Source organism: Dioscorea cayenensis, chromosome 9 (genome assembly GCF_009730915.1).
Source record: "Dioscorea cayenensis subsp. rotundata cultivar TDr96_F1 chromosome 9, TDr96_F1_v2_PseudoChromosome.rev07_lg8_w22 25.fasta, whole genome shotgun sequence".
Classification (NCBI taxonomy): Eukaryota; Viridiplantae; Streptophyta; class Magnoliopsida; order Dioscoreales; family Dioscoreaceae; genus Dioscorea; species Dioscorea cayenensis.
In genome coordinates, this window is record NC_052479.1 from 233,754 (window position 1) to 253,195 (window position 19,442).

Below are 19,442 nucleotides of genomic sequence, written 5' to 3' on the forward strand. Positions count from 1 at the left end.
ATCGAGATGAAAAATAAAAGATCAAATGCAGTACATTCACTATTTTTTTCATATGGAAGCAAACTTGCAATTCCCAAACAACATCATTACTAGTACAGTACAACCAGGTGTTACTGTTCACTCAATTGTAGTACAAGAACAAAACCTTGAATTCTCAATGGGAATGGTCATGAAAAATTCTTTACAAATGCCACTGTACAGGAACAACAAACAGGCGTCTATTTAGAAGCATAAACACTGTACATTGTACAACAATTTGCCACTGTTCACTTGGTTGTACAACCACAAGAAATCTTATGCATAAAGCCAAAGAAAATTTAAGACAATATGGATAATTCTATTTTGCTGTCATTTACTTGATTATACAAAACTCATGCAGAATAACTAGTGATTAATGCAGAAGTAGACATGAGAAATGCAAGAAGGTGTTCAATTCAAAATTCATGACTTGAAAGATTTGAAGGGAAATATTTATCAAAGAAACACCGCAATTTCCGAAGCCGGAATACCTGTTAAAAGAGATGACAGCAGCAGCAGCAGCACCAACTGGCTCATGGGGTCCAGGCATAGACACATTCCATGAAGAATGCAAAGGTGCAATCACAAAGAGCACTTTCCACCCCACTTTACTCCTAGTCTTTGAATTGCACCATTGGTTTGTTGTCAATCCCAGGACATTGTCTCAGTGCTCCTTGGCCAGCCGTAAGCATGTACTGCTTATATATATTATATACATATATATATATATTAAGAGCAAATTAAGTTAAATCAAGAGGTTTATATCTGATATATGATGCTAAGTTGCAATACAAATATATAAGTTCGTACACAAGAAACATAGGACTTCTGCCTTCAAGGATCATTCCCAGTTACAGGCATTCAAACATTCATACAAGCTACAGTGAAGAGCTATTCAATGCTTTGCCTGATGTTGGTTTCATGTGCTCAAAAGACAGTCATGAGTATTTCAAGATTTTGCCATGATCAAAAGGAATGCTTCATCATGCAGAGCTACCAAGAAAACAGGGTAAAAATGAATAAAGAAAATTGCAGTTTTATGCTATTAATAAAATGAGGTCTTCAAAAGATTTCCACTTTCATTCTATCAAAAAATGAGGCCTTCAAAAGATTTCCAAGTATGATATGTTCTTGCAATAAAACACCGATAAATTAGCACAAAAATCATAGTTTTCATGAAAGATAAAAATGAAAACGTGTACACCACCAAAAAAGTATTCTGAGGGACAAATAAACGTAATACTTTTACCTCAGTCACATACTAAGCACTGGAATGCAAGCAAAGCAAAACTTTATTTCTCACCTATTCAATACAACAAGACAACAAAGTTCTTTAACATTGGTTATAAATACCATCAAAGCTTTCATGAAGTTCCAAGCCTGTGAATCTCAAAAGGAAATCCTCTTCTGCAAATATAAGAATAAGTAAATATCTAGGCATTATCCTGGATGGAGAATGGTCTGAACATGAGATTACTGCTATGAACTAAATAACCAACACTATTATATCAAACATCATAATGCCTGTGATCAATGGAAAGAAATATTGCAGCAAAAATAATCTCTTACTCACATAAGAGCAACCACTTGGATAGAGAATTGTGAGATGAGAAGACATTAATTACCAGGTGAATTATCATGGAGTTTCCAGCTAGAAAGGAGCATTTAAATCTGTATAAATTCATGCCTCCACCAAAACCACCTAAATTTTATAATACACAATACTGAAAACTAAAGCAATCAAATTTGTAAGCAGTACGCTAAAACAGCATTAAGAGGCTCTGTGTGTGTGTGTGAACAAACTGCAGGTAGCTGACAAAGTAGTTACTTAAATCAGTAAGCATGAGTAAAATCTTAGCAAGTATGGCTTTATGTAGAGGAACAATCCTGCAACAAAGTCTCAAAACTCTTTTGCAAAAGAAGAAGAAGAAGAAGATGAAAAACCAGCGAAGCATGATATATAAGAAATAAAAGCCAATGCCAATTTCATTCGCTTCCACCCAACAAAAAGAACAGCACATAGTTTAAGCTACTACAGCCTAGGAAGATTACAGAACACCTGATGTCGAAACTCACTCAGTCTTAGTACAATTGCAACATGCTTCTTGTGAAGAATTGAGAGCTACTATTTCGGCTCTTCGCGACAGCACCGTTCCTCCGGCTACCTCGCATCGGTGTCAAGTAAAACCTTAGCAAACCGTTATCACCATGGCTTGGAGAATACCTAGCACTCCTGTTTCTCTCCAAGACAAACTCATCCTTCTTCTTCTTGCCATGCCCATTGGTCTCGACACTACTCCGCCGCATGCTCCCAAACCCAGTGCTGCTACTGAACGAATGCCTCGAACTCACATTGCTATTGCACCGCAACATTTTGCCATTAGAACCCTGTCTCCGGAGCTCCGGCCATGACTCTGAGAATGACCTCTCAACCACATTATTAGCACCTCCCTTGTTTCCACTCCTCCAATGTATAAACCCCCAAATGCTCCATCTTTTGCTCCAACTCTTGGATTTCTTAGGCTGCCCCCCTTTGCAGGGGTCTCTATAAGCAGAATCAAAGCTCTCACAGCAATCATCCCTCAGAGAATTGTAGCTCAACTCTCTCGAATCACCACGCTCAGACTTAATCCCATTGTGCCCAAGGTGCGACTTTGCGGCAACGGAGGCCGGAGAAACCTTGGTGTTGGACACAGCCTTTGCCTCATTGATCTCAACCGATAACTTCCGAACAGAGTTTGATCGATCGAGGCTGCGTCTCCGGCGCTGAGACGAGGAGGAATCAAGGTAGTAGTCCCGGGTCTGCACGGTTCCTCCGGGGATGATGGAATCCTCCTCCACGGGGATCTGACCGTCAGCTCTCTGGACAACGGCGGCAGGTCGGTCCTCCATGACGGAGAGCATCGGAGGAGGAAAACGAGACAATGCAGCTCTTCCCCCAATCAGATAACCATCCCAGGACGCCCTCGGCTCATCCCAAGAGTAATCTAACGAGATGCGACCAATGTCCAGAGAGAACCTCGGGTCGGTGTCGCAGGATCTCCGGCCAAACGCATCCACAGCAATCTCCGACTGGGTGTCCCGGAACCTCCGAGAGCTCGACGGCTTCTCCATTGGCATCCCATTCCCAGCCTTACTGCTACGCTGCTTCTTAAGCTTCTGTTTTCTCCTCCATTTCTGAAGCTTCTTACTGAAAACCGAGGCCGCCGTCCAGAATCCCCCGGTGATCTCCTTCCGCTCCTTCGCCGGCGGCTTCTTAGCCTGAGTCTGGGAGTCAAGATCTATATGATCCTTCATAGGCTTCAACTCCGGTTGCTCCAAGTTATCTCCTTTCTCTACCACCTCCTCCTCTTCCTCCTCTCTCGTGATCTCCCCAGTAGTTTCCACAACTAGCTCAGGCTCCACCGGCCTGATTTCAGCTTCATCTTCATCCTCAAGCACAGGAGCCGCAACACCACACGAATCGATCTCGATCTCCCCACCAACCCCTCCTCTCAGCTGATCGTCCTGGTTGAACAACGACCAGAGCGTACTCCGGCCACGAACGTCACAAGACTTCCTCTGCGGCTCAAACGAAGCCGAGAACCCGTCTCCCCTGCCACAAGAGAAGGACTTACACCGGCGCAACGGCGCGTTGGGGTTACTCTTGAAGAACAGCGACTTAAACGCCGACGATGACGACGACGACGTTGAGTTCCGGCGGGCGGTGGAAGCCTGTGACTCTAGACCAGCGAGTCGTTCCCGGAGGCATGAGGCACAAAACCCAGTGACAAGCTCGTCGGGATGGCGCTCACACGTGTGCGAGCTCGCCGTCGCACGCTGCAAATAAGCGTTGCTCTCAAACTGAAGAAGATTCATCACACGCTCACAACACTCTCCCCTCCCTTTCACTTGTTCTCCTTCTCATATTATTATTATTATTATTTAATTATTTTTTTAATTATTTATTATTATGCTTACTCTCCTTCTACTTCAAACTCAAAACACTAACAAAACCTAAGCTAGTGCTGTAACTAAAGTGTAAATCATGTAATTTCAAGTTTAAATTGTGTGTGTGTGTGAGTGTGCAAGGTTGAGGGGAGAAGAGAAGAATGGAAGTGAAGGGAAGTGGAGGATTTTTTGAAAGAAGAGATGGTTTTATCGCTGTAAAGTCAGATAAATTATCAGAAATTCTTTTTTTATATATATATATATATATATATAGTAATAATAATAATAAATAAATAAATAAATAAATAAAGGAAAAAAGAAAAGCAAAAGTAATCAGTATCACGGCCCTACAGTTATGTTGTGTTAGCGGTGATGGCCCTTGGTGTCCGGCCCTGACTATCTCTTTCACTTTTTTCTCTTTTTGTTTTTGCATCTTTATTTCTCACCCATGTGTTCACCTGACCTGACTCTTTTCTCTTTTTTATTTCTTTTTAATTATTATTTTTTTATTAATTTTTTCTACTCTCAATGATACGGAGAGCTAGTATTGGTATCTACTATCTAGTATGAACATGAACGTCATTGGACTTCTTTTTCTTTTATTTATTGGGTTCTTTGATATCATGTAAAAATAAATTTAAAGTAGAGTTTCATAAAGGGATTGCATGCAATGCAACAACTTCCTTTCGCTTTTGTATTTATATTTTGTTCACGTGGTTTAAATCAGAGCATAAATTTTTCTGAGAAAAAACTCTATTTTTTTTATTATTTTTATATAATTTTTTAAAAGGAGCTAATTCTATGGTTTTTTTTGTCATAAAATATGAAGAAAAATTTATGAATAACACAGATAAAATTTTTATAAAAAAAATGTTAGTTTTGTTATATAATACATCCAATATGAAAAGAAACTTTTCAAAATATATATTATTTGAAATTTAATTTAAATGCTCTGTCAATAATGTTAGTTTTGTTATTTTTCATATTTTAGAACAACAAGCTAATGATTTCTATTAAATCTGATTTTCGTTTTTAGAATAAATAAAACCTTAAAAAAATCAAAAATATAAATAAGATGTTGTAAAAACATTGTGTATGCCTATAAATCAATTGAAATTTTTAACATATATTTCTTTATTTAACATGAACATAATTTCATCATCTTTATAATAAAAAATTTATAGTTTTTTTTTTCTCTCAACTCATAGATCAACTCTCTCCCATACACATATATATAATATCACATTGATATAAAAAAATTAAAATTGAATTACTTCTAGAGAATATTAATTCAAAGGGAAATCATATATAATAAAAATTAACAGAGATGTTACTATATCCACCTTTTCAAAAAATATATATATATTAATTCAAAGGGAAATCATATATAATAAAAATTAATACTTTATTAAGTAATATTTAAGTATAACATACAAAAAGGAAAGAAGATTACACTAAACATGGTTTAAATGGGACCACAAAATAGGGAGATTAACAGAGATGTTACTATCTATGACTGTGGTTGCAGAGCTTAAAGATCTTCAGGCTTCTGCCCAGATTTGTCTTAATATCTTATTGTTTTCTCAGGATTCTAATACTCAGACTATTAGTTTGTCTTTTGAGCTTTTTCTTGGTAGACATATAAATATATATAATATTAATGTCTTGCACCTTTCCCTTTCACTTTACCCTTTTTTTATGTTTTTGTTTTTTAAAAAAATATTCATGCATCTTTGCTATATATATATATACACAAATAATCGATAAATATCTCTATTAAAAAATTAAAAAAAAAATCAGGGACATGTATAAGGAGGAAGCACAACAACAATATCAACACACACTTATTCTATCAATTTGCATAGATTTTGGGGTTCGATCTTGAGTTATTTCTGAGATAAATATTTAAAAATTTTGTATCATAGACTAAGAGGCTAATGATATCTTTGGTTTAATATATATATATATACAAATAAACGATAAATATCTCTATTAAAAAAAAATTAGGGGCATGTATAAGTGTGAAGCACAACAACAATATCAACACACATTTATTCTCTCATTTTGCATAAATTTTGGGCTTCGATTTTGAGTTATTTTTAAAATAAATATTTAAAAAATTTGTATCAATAAACTAAGAGGCTAATAATATTTTTGATTTATTTAATAAGATGAAAAAAAACAGTAATTAGATTAATATGATTTCTTAATATATTTTTTCTTTTTTATTAATCAGTTGTGTGAGATGTAAAGTTAGAGAGAAAGAAAACAAATCTCCAAATAAGACATTGTAGTGGCATTTATGTCTCATCTTCATAAATAATTTTTGGTCTTTAATGAGCAGGTAGGATCCATGCTCAACCTTTTTTTTCCTTTATTGGAAATTGCAATTTTTGTGGGCACATGAACAAATAAAAAACACATCCCAAAAGCACATTGTTTTGATTCCTCATCTCAAATCTCATTCCACATTCAACATTGTCTTGGGATATATTCCATCACTATATATAAATATATTCAGTACTATTATTATTATTATTATTATTTCAAATATTCAAATCTAAAAATCATAAAAAAAAATATTCAAAATCAAAAATATTGTATTGGTAGAGACTCAAACTTTTAACTTTAATGTATGGAAATCAAATAACTTACGGTTTGATCATTATGATGATAATTTATTGATTAAATATAATATTTGAAAAACATTAATGGAAATTGACACTGAGACAAAGATTCACATCTCTCTTTCTTCTCATTCTCCTCCTATCATCTGTTCATGGCTTGATTCACATTTAGATATATATATATATATACAATGATTGATATGAATTGTGAAAGCAAAAGTCCTGAATATTTGATTCATGATCTCTCACCATCATCCTCCTGGGAGGGAACAACAAGGCAGGGACCAAGAGAACAAAATTCAGCAACTCTGTCACAATTCTATTGCACAATGCTCCCCCATACATGCAGAAACAGTAACTCCTTGTCCTCACTCCTCATACTCCCCCATGATCTCTTTCTCTGTGTCTCTATGTGTAGCTACCACCCAACAAGTTAAAATAAAAACAACATTAAGACCAGAACAAACAAACAAAAAAATAGAGAAAAAGAAAAAGGAAAATTAATTCTTAAAAATAAGAATGAAATGCAAAAAGCCAAGAAGACATTTACAAGTGGACATGCAGAAAAGAGAAAAAGGAAAGAGCTCAAGCTCATCATTGCCATACCATCACAAATACTTTGTTAAAACACACACACCTTGATCCTTGTGATCCATCAACCCCTCCACATAATTAATAACAATAAAACCAACTTCTTATATGTCTTGTATTTTTGCTTAAAAATGAATCTGAGGAATCTCAAATCCCAATGGAAGTGGAGGAATGGTTTTTGGATGGTTGTAAGAGGGAGACAAGGCATGGAAACAAAGCACAAATGGACAATTCCTAGGGAAATTCTTCTTAGGGATTTACAAATATTCCTTAAGTTATATATATATATATATATATATGTGAGTGTGTGTGTGTGTGTGTTAAATAGAAGAGATGTTTTGTTGGGCAAGTGAAATAGGGAGGTGAATGAATGAATGAATGAATAATTCAAGTTTTCAGGCCATGCATTGGTATTCACAAATGGGGACCCAGTTGGATTGGATTGCATGGAAATCATCACTGCTTGGGGTTTAAAGGCATTTTGATGTGCAAAAAAGCAGCAAAATGCTCTGCTTTTTAGTGCTAAAGTTTCAGCCTGCATACCCTACTACTACTACTACTGACTTGAAATCCCCCTCAAAGTCTCTATATATAGTTTTATCTTTGTGTATAGTTTGATAAAATATATATAAATTTATGTGTGTATATATATTTATATATGATGATGATGATGATAGTGATGATGATGGTATGGCATCATCTGCATGTCTAATCTGGTTCTTCTTCAGAGTTACAAACAACACTTGGGGTAATAACTATGTTTGTTCTTTGAAGGGTAATCAAGGACATCTCTCTGTTTTTACTCTTGACAACACTTTATCTAATTATCAACTCTAATAGCCCTATGCTTTTCTTTCTTTTTTAGTAGCTCATTGTTTCACTATTGAACTATATATATTACATTTAATATAGACAAAAATATCAGTTTTTTTTAATGTACAAGATGAGGGCTTAATTTTTGGCAGTTTTTATATTAGTAAGCTACTCCATCCCTATAGTCATTTTTACTTGTGTTATTTTAGAGGTTTTTTTTGTTTTTTTTATTTGTCCATCTAAAAATTTTATACATCATTAAATATTATTTTTTAAATTTATTTTTATATTTAATTTACTTTTACAACATCTAATAAATTATATTCAACTGCACATATTTAAAAATATATTTTAAATAAAAGTAAATTTGAAAAGTTAATATAATTTTTATAAATTTTGATTACTAATTAATTTTAACTAATTTTCTTAATCTATTTTATTTAGTTAAAATGGACAAATAAAAAGAAATGAAGGGAGAGTATTAAACAATAGGGTTATCTATTACAATATTATTTTAATCAAAACCAATGAATTTGAGATACATAATACATTTAATATATATAAAATTTTAAATAATTGAAAAATTATAAGATAAAAAGATTAAATATAAATAATACAGAAGATTAAACTATTTTTTTTTCTTATTTTCTTTTAAGCTTAGCCAACACAACACCATAAATTATCAATTCCTCTTTTTAAACCTATAAAATTTTGTTCTTGTGAATCTTCACTCATTATCCATATTTAAAAATTTAATAAAAGGAAACTTTAACCCATTTTTTATATATTTTTTTATCTTTTAATGATATAATTATCTCCTAATTTCCCCAAAATTTTAAAATTATTTCTCTTTTATTACTATTATATATCTGTCCTTACTGAGCGAAAAATTTACAACTTTACCACACTGGATCAGGAAACCGGCCCAATTTCTCTATCCCTTCGAACAAACTACTCATTTTGCCAGAATATGGTCACCGCTTCTACCTCTCCGTTCGATCACCGCCCACGACCCTCACTATCAGGATCGCAGTCGCTGCCATTCCTTCGCCCCAGGTTCTCCCGGCCGTCTCTTGCGCTTGTCTCCACGACGGTGCAAGCTCGGTACTCGCTCTCACAAAGAAAGTAGTAATTTTGGACTACTGCGCGATGTCGCTATGCCTGGACTAGGTCAAGTTCTTCACTTGTTTCAATGTCTCTTTGATCATGCTTTCGATTGTTTATCAATCATTTACGATGTTCTGATACTCGTGAGTAGTCAAGCAGGTGGTTTGTTGTTAGCCGTTCAGCTGTTTGATGGTATGCCTGAATGAATGAGTTACTTTTATTGTGTTTTTGTGGAATGCCTTTCAGCTGTTTGATGATATGCCTGAACGAAATAAGTTGTTTTTAATACTTTTATCATGTTTTGATTGATGGGTTTTTAAGGTATTGTGGGTTTGACCATTGGAAATAGGTTTTGTGTGTTTTGATTCATTGGCATGTGTTCTTGATGTTGTTTATTATAATCTCATTGAAATTTTGTAGCAAATGCGAGTCTTCACGACTTCAATTATTGCAGGTTTAACTTAAAACAAACAGTTCTGAAACTCATTTTGTTGCATACCTTGGTAGACCGGTGAGTTCTAATGTAAATTGGATACGTGAAGAAACATTAATGTCCATCTTCTAAAGCTATTTCAGTTGTGGCACTTTTATATGTCACATTGCCTATTTGTGACTGGTTCAAGTGTGTATGCTCTTCTAAAGTATATCTATTAGTATTTAAAGGTTCATGATGGCTTGACATTGTCATTTGCTATTGCAAAATCATAAAGTAATTTTGAATACATAAACTCTATGATATAATGCCCACACATCTTATGGTTGCATATTGCATATAGATCTCAATATGTTTCTACTCTCCTCAATAGTTTGGACTTTGAAGTTCATATATTGTTTGGTAACATTCTCATTAAGGGAGTGCTGTGTATTGATCATTACTTACCTCTGGTTTGCCAAACTTTGTAGTGATACATCAGTAATTTTTGTCAAAAAATTTTTTTTCTTCTCTAAGAATGAGAATTAGGTTATTGAAAGCATCAGGTTTACCTAATTACATAGACTTGGCAATCAAAAAGATATTGCTAAGATCATGATTTGACCCAAAAGCAAAATAATATGTGTGTCAAAACTCAGGCATGTGTATTTGATAAGGTCTATTGCATCATGTGATATTAGGATTTTATTGGCTTAGACCGAGAGAATCTCAATAAAGAAAAAACATTCTCTACTCTTGCGTTGACTTCCTTTGGCTCTTAAATTGTCATTCTTTTCATGTGCTTAATTCCTTCCTGAGGTTTTTTCTGCCATAGGCTCTTGAAATAAAATCCTTCATTTGTGGCCGCTCATTCTTTGCTATCCCCTGTTTGTAAAGGACTACATTTAGTTCTCCAACTCAATCATCACCTGATCAGTGACAAATGAAAAGCTACTGTTTGATGGGAAAATAGTAGAATTTCTTGGTTTCTTATTACTATGCTGCTAAAATGATGCTTGCACAGACAATGACACCAGGGTCCTCAAGCTCTTCTATTAGTGTGGTAGAGCCAATATGATTGAACTCAGTATTTGCATATGCGGAAAAGGTCATATGGTCAGAATCAATAAATTCCATCAAATGTCTTCTTTTCTGAGAACATCGAAAATCAAATTAGAAAGCATCAGGTTACTCAGTTTCATAGTCTTGGCAGTGGAAGAGATATTGCTAAGATCATGATTTGATGCAAAAGTAAAACAGCGGATGTGTATCAAACCTCATACATGAGTACTTGCTGAGGTCTATTGCATCACGCGATATTGGGATTCTATTAGATGCAGTGAACAGAGTCTCAATGGGTGCTTAATTTGTTATCCAGTTCCATTTGCAACCTCTCATTATTTGGTATATACTGCTTGTGAAGGACTCAATTTAGTTCTTCAACTTAACCATTACTTGCTTAGTGACAAACAAAAAGCTACTGTTAGACAGGAAAATAGCAAAATTTCTTAATATTCTTGAACAGTCTATGACACCAGGATCCTCAAGCTCGTTTGTTAGTGTGTTATAGTCAATATTATTGAAATCATTATTTGCTTATGTGAAAATGGTCATACGGCCAGAATCAATAAATCCCATCAAATGTCTTCTTTTATGAGAAGATTGAAGGTTAAGTAATTGAAAGCATCAGGTTACTCAGTTTCATAGTCTTGGCAGTAGAAGAGATATTGCTAAGATCTTGATTTGATGCAAAAGAAAAATAGCAGGTGCGTATAAACCTCTGTACGAGTACTCGCTGAGGTCTATTACATCATGCGATATAGATATTCTATTAGCTGTGACCAATACTGACTCTCGTTGGCTCTTTATTTCTTATCCATTTTCCTGTGTTTCCTTTGGTGTTTTCTATTGGAGTCTCTTAAAATACAAGCTTACATTTGCTTCCTATCTTTCTCTATTATCTCTTAAAGTATTAGCAGTGACCAATACTGATCGTTGGCTCTTTACTTCCTATCCATTTTCCTGTGCTTCGTTTGGTGTTTTCTTTGTAGTTTCTCGAAGCAAAAGCTTACATTTGCTACCTGTCATCTTTGTTCTCTCTTACTTTTAAAAGACTCAATTTAGTCACCCAACTTAGACTTGCTAACTGACAAATGAAAAACTACTGTAAGATTGGAAAATAGAATTTCTTGTTTTCTTATTAGTGTTTTGCTTGAACAAAGCATGACTATAGCATCATCAAACTCTTTATCTGTTTTCTTGCTAATGTAATTGACATCAGTATTTGTATCTTCTGTCAAAAGGGTTTTGTGACCAGAATGTTCATTCGGAAAGCCTTTAACACAAATCTATTAGCTTTGAAGCATCACAAAGAAGCAGGCGATCAATTTTTTTAGCACCCAGGACATTCCCGGAGCAAACAAAAGAAAGTTGACCATTGATCACATTGAATTTGTAGTCATTGAGGATAGAGGTTTTCGGTTTCTTTTTTCAAGTAGAGAGTAGAAGTGTATGAATAAAAGAAAGTTGACCATTGATCACATTGAATTTGTAGTCATTGAGGATAGAGTTTTTCGGTTTCTTTTTTCAAGTAGAGAGTAGAAGTGTATGAATAATAAAAAGAAATGGTCAAATATACTTATAAATTAATGATTCGGCACAATTTTATCAAGAAATATATATATTCGTGATTTGAGTGCAATTGCAATTGAAATTCTGAATTCTTTTTGGATGAACTTCTAGGATGTTACCAGACTGGTTGTATTATGGGCAGTGAAGATGCTTGACAATACCCATAAGAAGAGGCTGGAATCAGAATACTGAGAAAAGGAAAGGCAAAATGTTGAAAAGTAATATAAAGACTATGAGACTTGTGTTTGTGTGTATGGCCTTCATCCAGCTAATGGGGATCAAAACTAAAAATAAAGTGGAACCTCTAGTGCTTTTCCTATTCAACTTGCAGAAAAGGATGCTACTTCTTTACTATAAAGAAAGTGAATTGTTGTCACACTAAACTCAGGAAAAAAAAAGCTTAAATAAATAAATATAAACAACAACAACAAAAATAATAATAATAATTAATAAAAAAAAGTTAAAAACAGGGATGACCACTTGCTTTGTTTTTCTTCTTAATGGGTGGGTCCTAAATTACATGAGAGTGAGATGTCCATGCACCACATGCACTTAAATAGTTGGAATTCATGGAGATCAATATAGAAGTGGGGATTGAAAAATTAAAAGCCTCACAAGCACTAGCCTTTTGCTTTCTTGTTGTCTTTTCCCAAACATCCAATTTAATCCGGAATAATTCAATCAGAACTGTAACTTGTTGTCTTTTCCCAAACATCCAAATTTAATCAGGAATCATTCAATCAAAACTGTAACATTTCATTCAACGAAGGCATCGATGAATGTTCTCTGACAATAATTGCAGATTAATGGATGCTGAAGAACAGTAGTTCTAAACAGTGACAATCAAAGCAGTTAAAAGATTTATTGGACTTGTGATTCATTTTAAGCCATAAGATATTTTTCAGAAACCAGTGGAATGAAACATCAATCGGTTCATTGACAAATGTTCTTGGTCAATAATTGCTTTCTGAGAGTTCTAAATAGTTCATCCACAATTGCTCAGTGGATTGGAAGCACTGAGGTGGAAGCAAATAAAAGAGAATCAAAGACAAGTTGGGTGATGATATTTGATAAAATGTTTATGCACTATAGATTGTGACACATAAAGGGATCTGGCTACATCCAAAGATACCTTTCCTCAATAAGCAAATAAAGTAGAAGAATCTATAAAAGAAGACTGGGAGGGAGGAGCATGAGATGCTGCTAAACAAGTGGAATGAGTACTCAGCTTCAACTTAGAGTTAGTGATCAAGCTCTGGCCAAGCATTTCATGTTCGAGGTTTGATACGCTAAAGCAAACGATGTCGAAATCTTAATAATAATAATAATAATAATGGAAAAAGTTTCGGCTTGAGTTGATCGAAATCTTAAGCGGAACGTGCAATGCTTGGTGAGTTGGACACCAAAAGTCTCGATGATCATACGAGTTTTCTACTTAAATTATCCTACATAAGTCTTATGCAGAAATTATACCAATGGTCAAGGATTAGTGTGACAGGAAGAAGATAAAATAAAATAAAATGTTCTGTCAAATATAAACAACTAATATTAATTAAGATACGCACTTTCCGTGCTGCTATCTATTTTGCACACAGATTAGATCAGATCCTTGTGCATAAAATACAATGTAAAGAACAGCTTTCAAATTCATACATACCTCTCATGAAAAAGCATGATCAAATTTCAGAGTTTTCTGCTGAAAAACATCATTTTTATCTGGTTTCGTCGTCGGCTGATGAAGAATTGCTCAGCATGTGCTTCTTGAATACTATCCACATAGATTTTTTTTTAAGTAATAATAATGAATTAAAAATTGATGATTCAACTGAAACCCACATCCTCGAATCCTTCCTCGTTATGAATTTCGAAAACATTTTACTTGATGATACAATGCTCGATCTCGCGGACATATGTTCACATGAAATTTAGGAAAGACACATGGACAAAGGTTTGTTTTCCGAAGAAATTCGCTTGCAAGAAAATCTTAGCCATGAGGATGAAGGTGAGTGGACAGCATCTGAAACATATTGCTGTGGTTGGCAATCATAGAATTGAAATTGTTTTTAGTTGAATTCTGAACCTGCTTCAATTCAGAATGAGCCAAACCATATGGTAGCTGTGAAAACGGATTGCCATGCATTTGAGACGGTGATTGACCGACAGTGCTCTTAGTCGAGCCGGCCATTACTGAATACTTATCAGGTGTCCCCGGGGCGATAGCTGAATTAGAAGCATGAGAAGGAGAGGCCGGAGCTTCATCGGGCAAATTAACAGTTGTGATATCATGAATGCTAGATCTTCTCTTGTCTTTGCCACCGGAACTAAGCCGAATAAAATACTTCTGAGCATGACTAGCAACCTGAGTAGGAGTCCTGGAAGTGACGAAATTCCTAGAGATATTCCTCCAATCCCCTTTTCCATACTTCTTCAACCCCATTAGAAACCTCCTGCAGTAATAACAATCACTCTCAATCAAACTACTAACAAACACAAGCATTCATTTCATTCAAGAATTGTTTGTCAATCATGAATATTGATTTATTTGATTGCAATTGATGAATAGTTAAAAGAGTATGGAGATTTGAGGACTAACTGATTGATTACCTGTGTTCTTCTTCAGTCCAAGGGACTCCCTTCTTCCTCTCTTGATCGGAAAGACGAGCAGCACCGGATCTCTTCGCACCAACACCATAAGTGTGCTTGAAGCCATCAAAGCCAAAGGAGGTGTCCCAATCCAATGTGAAGGATGAGGAGCCATAACCAGGAGCAGGGATCATCCCTGCTTCAATGTACCTAACATCATGCTCCAAATCTTGGTAATGGCTAATGATATCATCCACTGTCTTGCCAGGGATTTCTGCTGCTACTTGCTCCCATCTATCAGGAATGTTGCTGTCTACTTTGGCAAGTGCATCTTCAAAGAGTTTGTTCTCATCTGGTGTCCAAATCCCACTCCTGCTCTGGCTCAACAACCAATTGGAGTTGCCAAAACAAGCTGAAGATGGAGGGAGAACCTCCACTCCCCTCCTTGTCATCATCTTCCCAAAACTTTCAATTTATTGGAATACCAAACTAACACCTTTGCCAATGTACTCACACCTTATATAATATAATAACCTTCACTTCTTCTTCTTCTTCTACTCCTCCTCCTCCTCCTCCTCCTCCTTCAAAGAATCAGAACAATAAATTGTAGAAGAAGCAGGGAATTTGGAAAAAAAGGAGAGGTGAGGATTCAATGAACAGAACAACGGAATAACTGAGAGAGATTTTAAGCCATGGGTTGAAAAAAGGTAAAAAGAAAGAAGAAGAAGATGTAGATGATGATGATGAACAACTATGATGGATCTCAAGTAAACCAAGATGGAATTTTGCAGTGAAAAAACTAAATAAAAGGTGGAGAATTTCATAACTCATGGTTCAAATTCATACCTTTGTAGAAGATACCACCAACACCAAAGATCATCATCAACCACAAGAATTCAATAAAATAGCCACCTTTTTTTGCTAACAAAGAAGCAAAGTAAACAAAGAAGAGAAGTAGAGAGAGAGAGAGATAAGAGTGATGTCTAAATCCCTCTCAATCTATGTATCACTCTCTCTTTCTCCCTTAAATTCAGAGAGAGATAAAGAGAGAGAGAAAAGAGAGATGGTGGCCTTTAATTGGTTCTTGGTGGAGCTTATGCTCTCAACCATGGAAAGGTCCTCCCTTTCCTGTTTGTTTAAATGCATAAAAATTTAAAAAATAAATTAAAAAAAAAGTAATATTAAAATTGGTAGAAGCACCACCCATCAATCATGAAGTTAAAGTTCATCCAAATTGATTTTTATTTTTATTTTTTTCTCTCTATATATATTTTTATTAATTTAACTTTTCTTTTTTGGCCTTTGTCATGTCATTAGTCCACATGCCAAAAGAGATTTGCACAAACTTTAGAAAATATCAGACTGATAAATTAAAACACTTAAAATAAAATGAAACCAAATTAGTACTCATTCATTGGTTTGTTGAGGATTAACAAAGGTTAGTGCCCATACCTTAATCTTATTCTTTTTTCTTTTTTTTTTTACTACTTAAAAAATAAAAATAAAAATAAAAATTGGGCACATCTTCATGCACACTTAGAAACAAAAACAAAGAAAAGGTTACTATTAGATTAGAGATATAGTTATTCTCCCCAAAAATTATGGGTAAGTAAAGGAGATTCAGATTCCAGTATTCAATTGAAATGGCCAAGAAAAACAAGAAAGAATATATATTTTTTTTTAATAGAAGATTGGAAGAAAAGAAATTTTAATCAAGATTTAATGTAATATAAAGTTGAAAAAACTAAAACTCAAATCTAATGTCAAAATTGATATTCTTAAAAAAAAAAAAAAATTTCAAAGTTCAAGTTTTTTTTTCTTTTAGAAAATTATAGCATGGAAAGAAATTAATTTTTTTGAAATAAAGACAAAGAATCTAATAGTTGCAAAAAAGATTCACTTTAGATTTACTCATAAAATACTATTTAAAGTTGACATTTTGAATGCATTTTTTCCCCCAAAATTACATTATTAATGGAGTAAATTACGACTTTCGAAGTCAGCAAAAGGCTAAAAAAATTTCAAAGTTTGAATTTTTTTATAAGTTCATCTTATTATATAGTTTGCATGCGTAAAATTTAAAATAAAAAAAAATACCATTCCAATTCCAATAACTTAATCAAATTAAAATACTTGAAAAAAAAAAACAGCCCCATTTCAAAACTACGACAAAATTACCAAAAATAAAAAATAATAGCCAGTTAATAATTAGACGCATCTTTAATCTATTGAAGCTGATTGATGGCAATTGAAAACATTTAAGATTTAAATTCTATTTGGATTGGACTTCAGAGGAACATTATTAATTATCATATCATTTTTCTTTTTTTACAAAACAGTTGCAAAAGAAGCCATGGGATGCACAAACAAGGAGTTAGTATCTTCACCCATCTTTACCCAATGAAATCAATCACTCATCAACTGCAAAAGGACCTTAAGGGGACCAAGTGCCAATTGACCCCAAGGATGTTGGTTAATTATCATTTAGTAAAATTTTTTTTTTTATTTATTTTTTTATTTATTTTTTTTATAAAGGCAACAAGCGTCGCCCCTCCAAAAATTATCAACAAACAATCTGGTACGGTGATGCACTAGTTATAGTAGCTTAATGACCTCTTAAAAATTTATTAACTCAGTCAAACATAACATATGGCGATTAAGACTATAGATATTTGTGGAATCAAACCAAATTGATAAATTCCTCTGTTATGTATAACAATAAATGAACAATAACTTTATAATATTTATATAATAGTTTATGATATAAGCACACTATTACAACAGTACTTCCGATCCAAGGATTCGTTTCTAGATCAATCCATTCACTATTATCATAACGTTGTTAATTATTAATTTTATAAATTTTATTTTATTTGGGTTTGTGATTGAGTGCTTGGAAGTTGGTTCGATGGGTGTCAGTGCCCACATTTGCGGTCCCCCTAACCATGAGACCAACTGTTTCCCGCCCTTCCCTTCTTGTCCCCAATCCCCATTGCATCCGCTGTATCTTCACAAACAGCAAAAACCAGCATCTGTTCCTGATGATGACGTGGCCATCTCATTCCTGAATCCTGTGTTTTGTCTGTTTGTTCAATGGGACCCACCTTATGAATTTTTTTTTCCTGTTTGGGATTGAACAGCTGATCTATTTTCCACATGCTCTTATGGTGTAATGGTAGGGATGATCACTTCCTTAATGGTTCTCTAACTAATTAATAATCACTTTCATTTTATGTTTACTTTAATAGTTGTACTTACATGGTACTTCATTGACTAGACTTGTTCTTTCTTCTACTTCTTATATAATATAATATATATATATCATAAAATTGGATTTATTAGTGAATTTTAGGAATGTCAAATGTTGAATTTAATTTTATCATTTTTTAAAGTTTATGAGAACATGACTTTACTTGTGAAATAATTAAATAAATAACTATTATTTGTGTTTTGTAAGTAATTTTTAAAAAAATCTTGTTCATATCAGCAAGAATGAGATGGTGTATTTATATAAATATATAATAATTAAAGAATGAATTCTAATTGTGAGAATTTCTAGATCATTACGTAATGCTCATTTTTCATTTTTCTCCCAAGAATAGTTTATTTTCTAATTCTCAAGTGTTGATTGCTTATGAGAAAAGGTCTTTGAATTTATATAATTTCATAATATTATTTTCTAATATTAGTTCAAATGGGAAAGGAGACAAGGAAAAAAAATTATATATATATATATATATATATAGATATATTATAATGAGTATAAAGTTTGACATTCAAATGTTTATAATGGATAGAAAGATTAAAAAAAAAAGGAAAAAAAAAAAGACGCACTAAGTCTAATTATATATAAAGAAATGATGCATAAATTTGCAAAGTAAAAGGTAAGAAGCCACACCTCCAAATCTTTGAATAAACCAAGAGAAGAAACGTTTTCTATAATAAAATATAAACATATAAACATTAAACCATACACTTAATTAGTGTCTCTTGCAAACACCATGGGTTGTCAAACTAATGGCTAGCTCTTTACTGCTATGAGAAGAAATAGATTTTGGTCCCAAGAGAAGAAGTTGAAGAAGAAAACAAATATTATTAAAACAAAAAAAGGGAAAGAAATAAAGAAAAAAAGGGCTTTGGAGTCTGTGTTTTTGGAAAATAAATAAATAAATAAATAAAAAGGCGAAGAAGAGAACTAGAGAAGAAGAAGAAGAAGAAGAAGAAGTGGGGCTTGGCACAGCTCAGAATAAAAAAATGGAGGAGAGGAATTATTATTATTATTATTATTATTATTATTATTATTAATAAAATAAAAAATGGTAAGTGAGGAAATGAAGAACAAAACGTGCATACTGCCACAACTCTCAATATAATAAATAATATAAAATGGAATAGAATAAATGGTGGATCTGGTGTCAGCCATTGGTTCAATGCCACCATGTGATTGGTTCCTAACCTTCAGTATTACTCTTTGGAAACTCACCGGTGCCCTTTCAATTCTCTCTTCCTCTCTTTCTCTCTCTCTCTCTCTCTCTCTCTCTCTCTATATATATATATATATATATATATATTGGATTATTTTATCATAGTCCAATTAATATGAAATATAATATGTAATGAAAGATGGACATGTTAACAACTGTGAGAATATATAATTTAATAAATAAAATTTTGAAAAAATGAATGATAAATTAAGGGCAGATTGAACTGTCAACATATGAATTTTCTTG

The 19,442-nt window shown here is 33.6% G+C and overlaps 2 protein-coding genes across 2 annotated transcripts; both read right to left on the bottom strand.

The window, feature by feature from the left end:
• Window positions 1-1,979: 1,979 nt before the first annotated feature.
• On the bottom strand, window positions 1,980-4,109 carry LOC120269441 (protein OCTOPUS-like). The gene has a single exon (XM_039276771.1). The coding sequence runs from the start codon at window positions 3,874-3,876 to the stop codon at window positions 2,101-2,103; it is 1,776 nt and encodes a 591-aa protein (XP_039132705.1). The 5' UTR covers window positions 3,877-4,109; the 3' UTR covers window positions 1,980-2,100.
• Window positions 4,110-13,725: 9,616 nt separating this feature from the next.
• On the bottom strand, window positions 13,726-15,824 carry LOC120269232 (transcription factor DIVARICATA-like). Its single transcript, XM_039276575.1, has 3 exons — window positions 15,559-15,824; window positions 14,734-15,293; window positions 13,726-14,576 (listed from the first exon to the last, which is right to left on the bottom strand). Exons 2-3 carry the CDS (start codon window positions 15,165-15,167, stop codon window positions 14,114-14,116), a joined length of 897 nt encoding a protein of 298 aa, XP_039132509.1. The 5' UTR covers window positions 15,168-15,293; window positions 15,559-15,824; the 3' UTR covers window positions 13,726-14,113.
• Window positions 15,825-19,442: the final 3,618 nt, after the last annotated feature.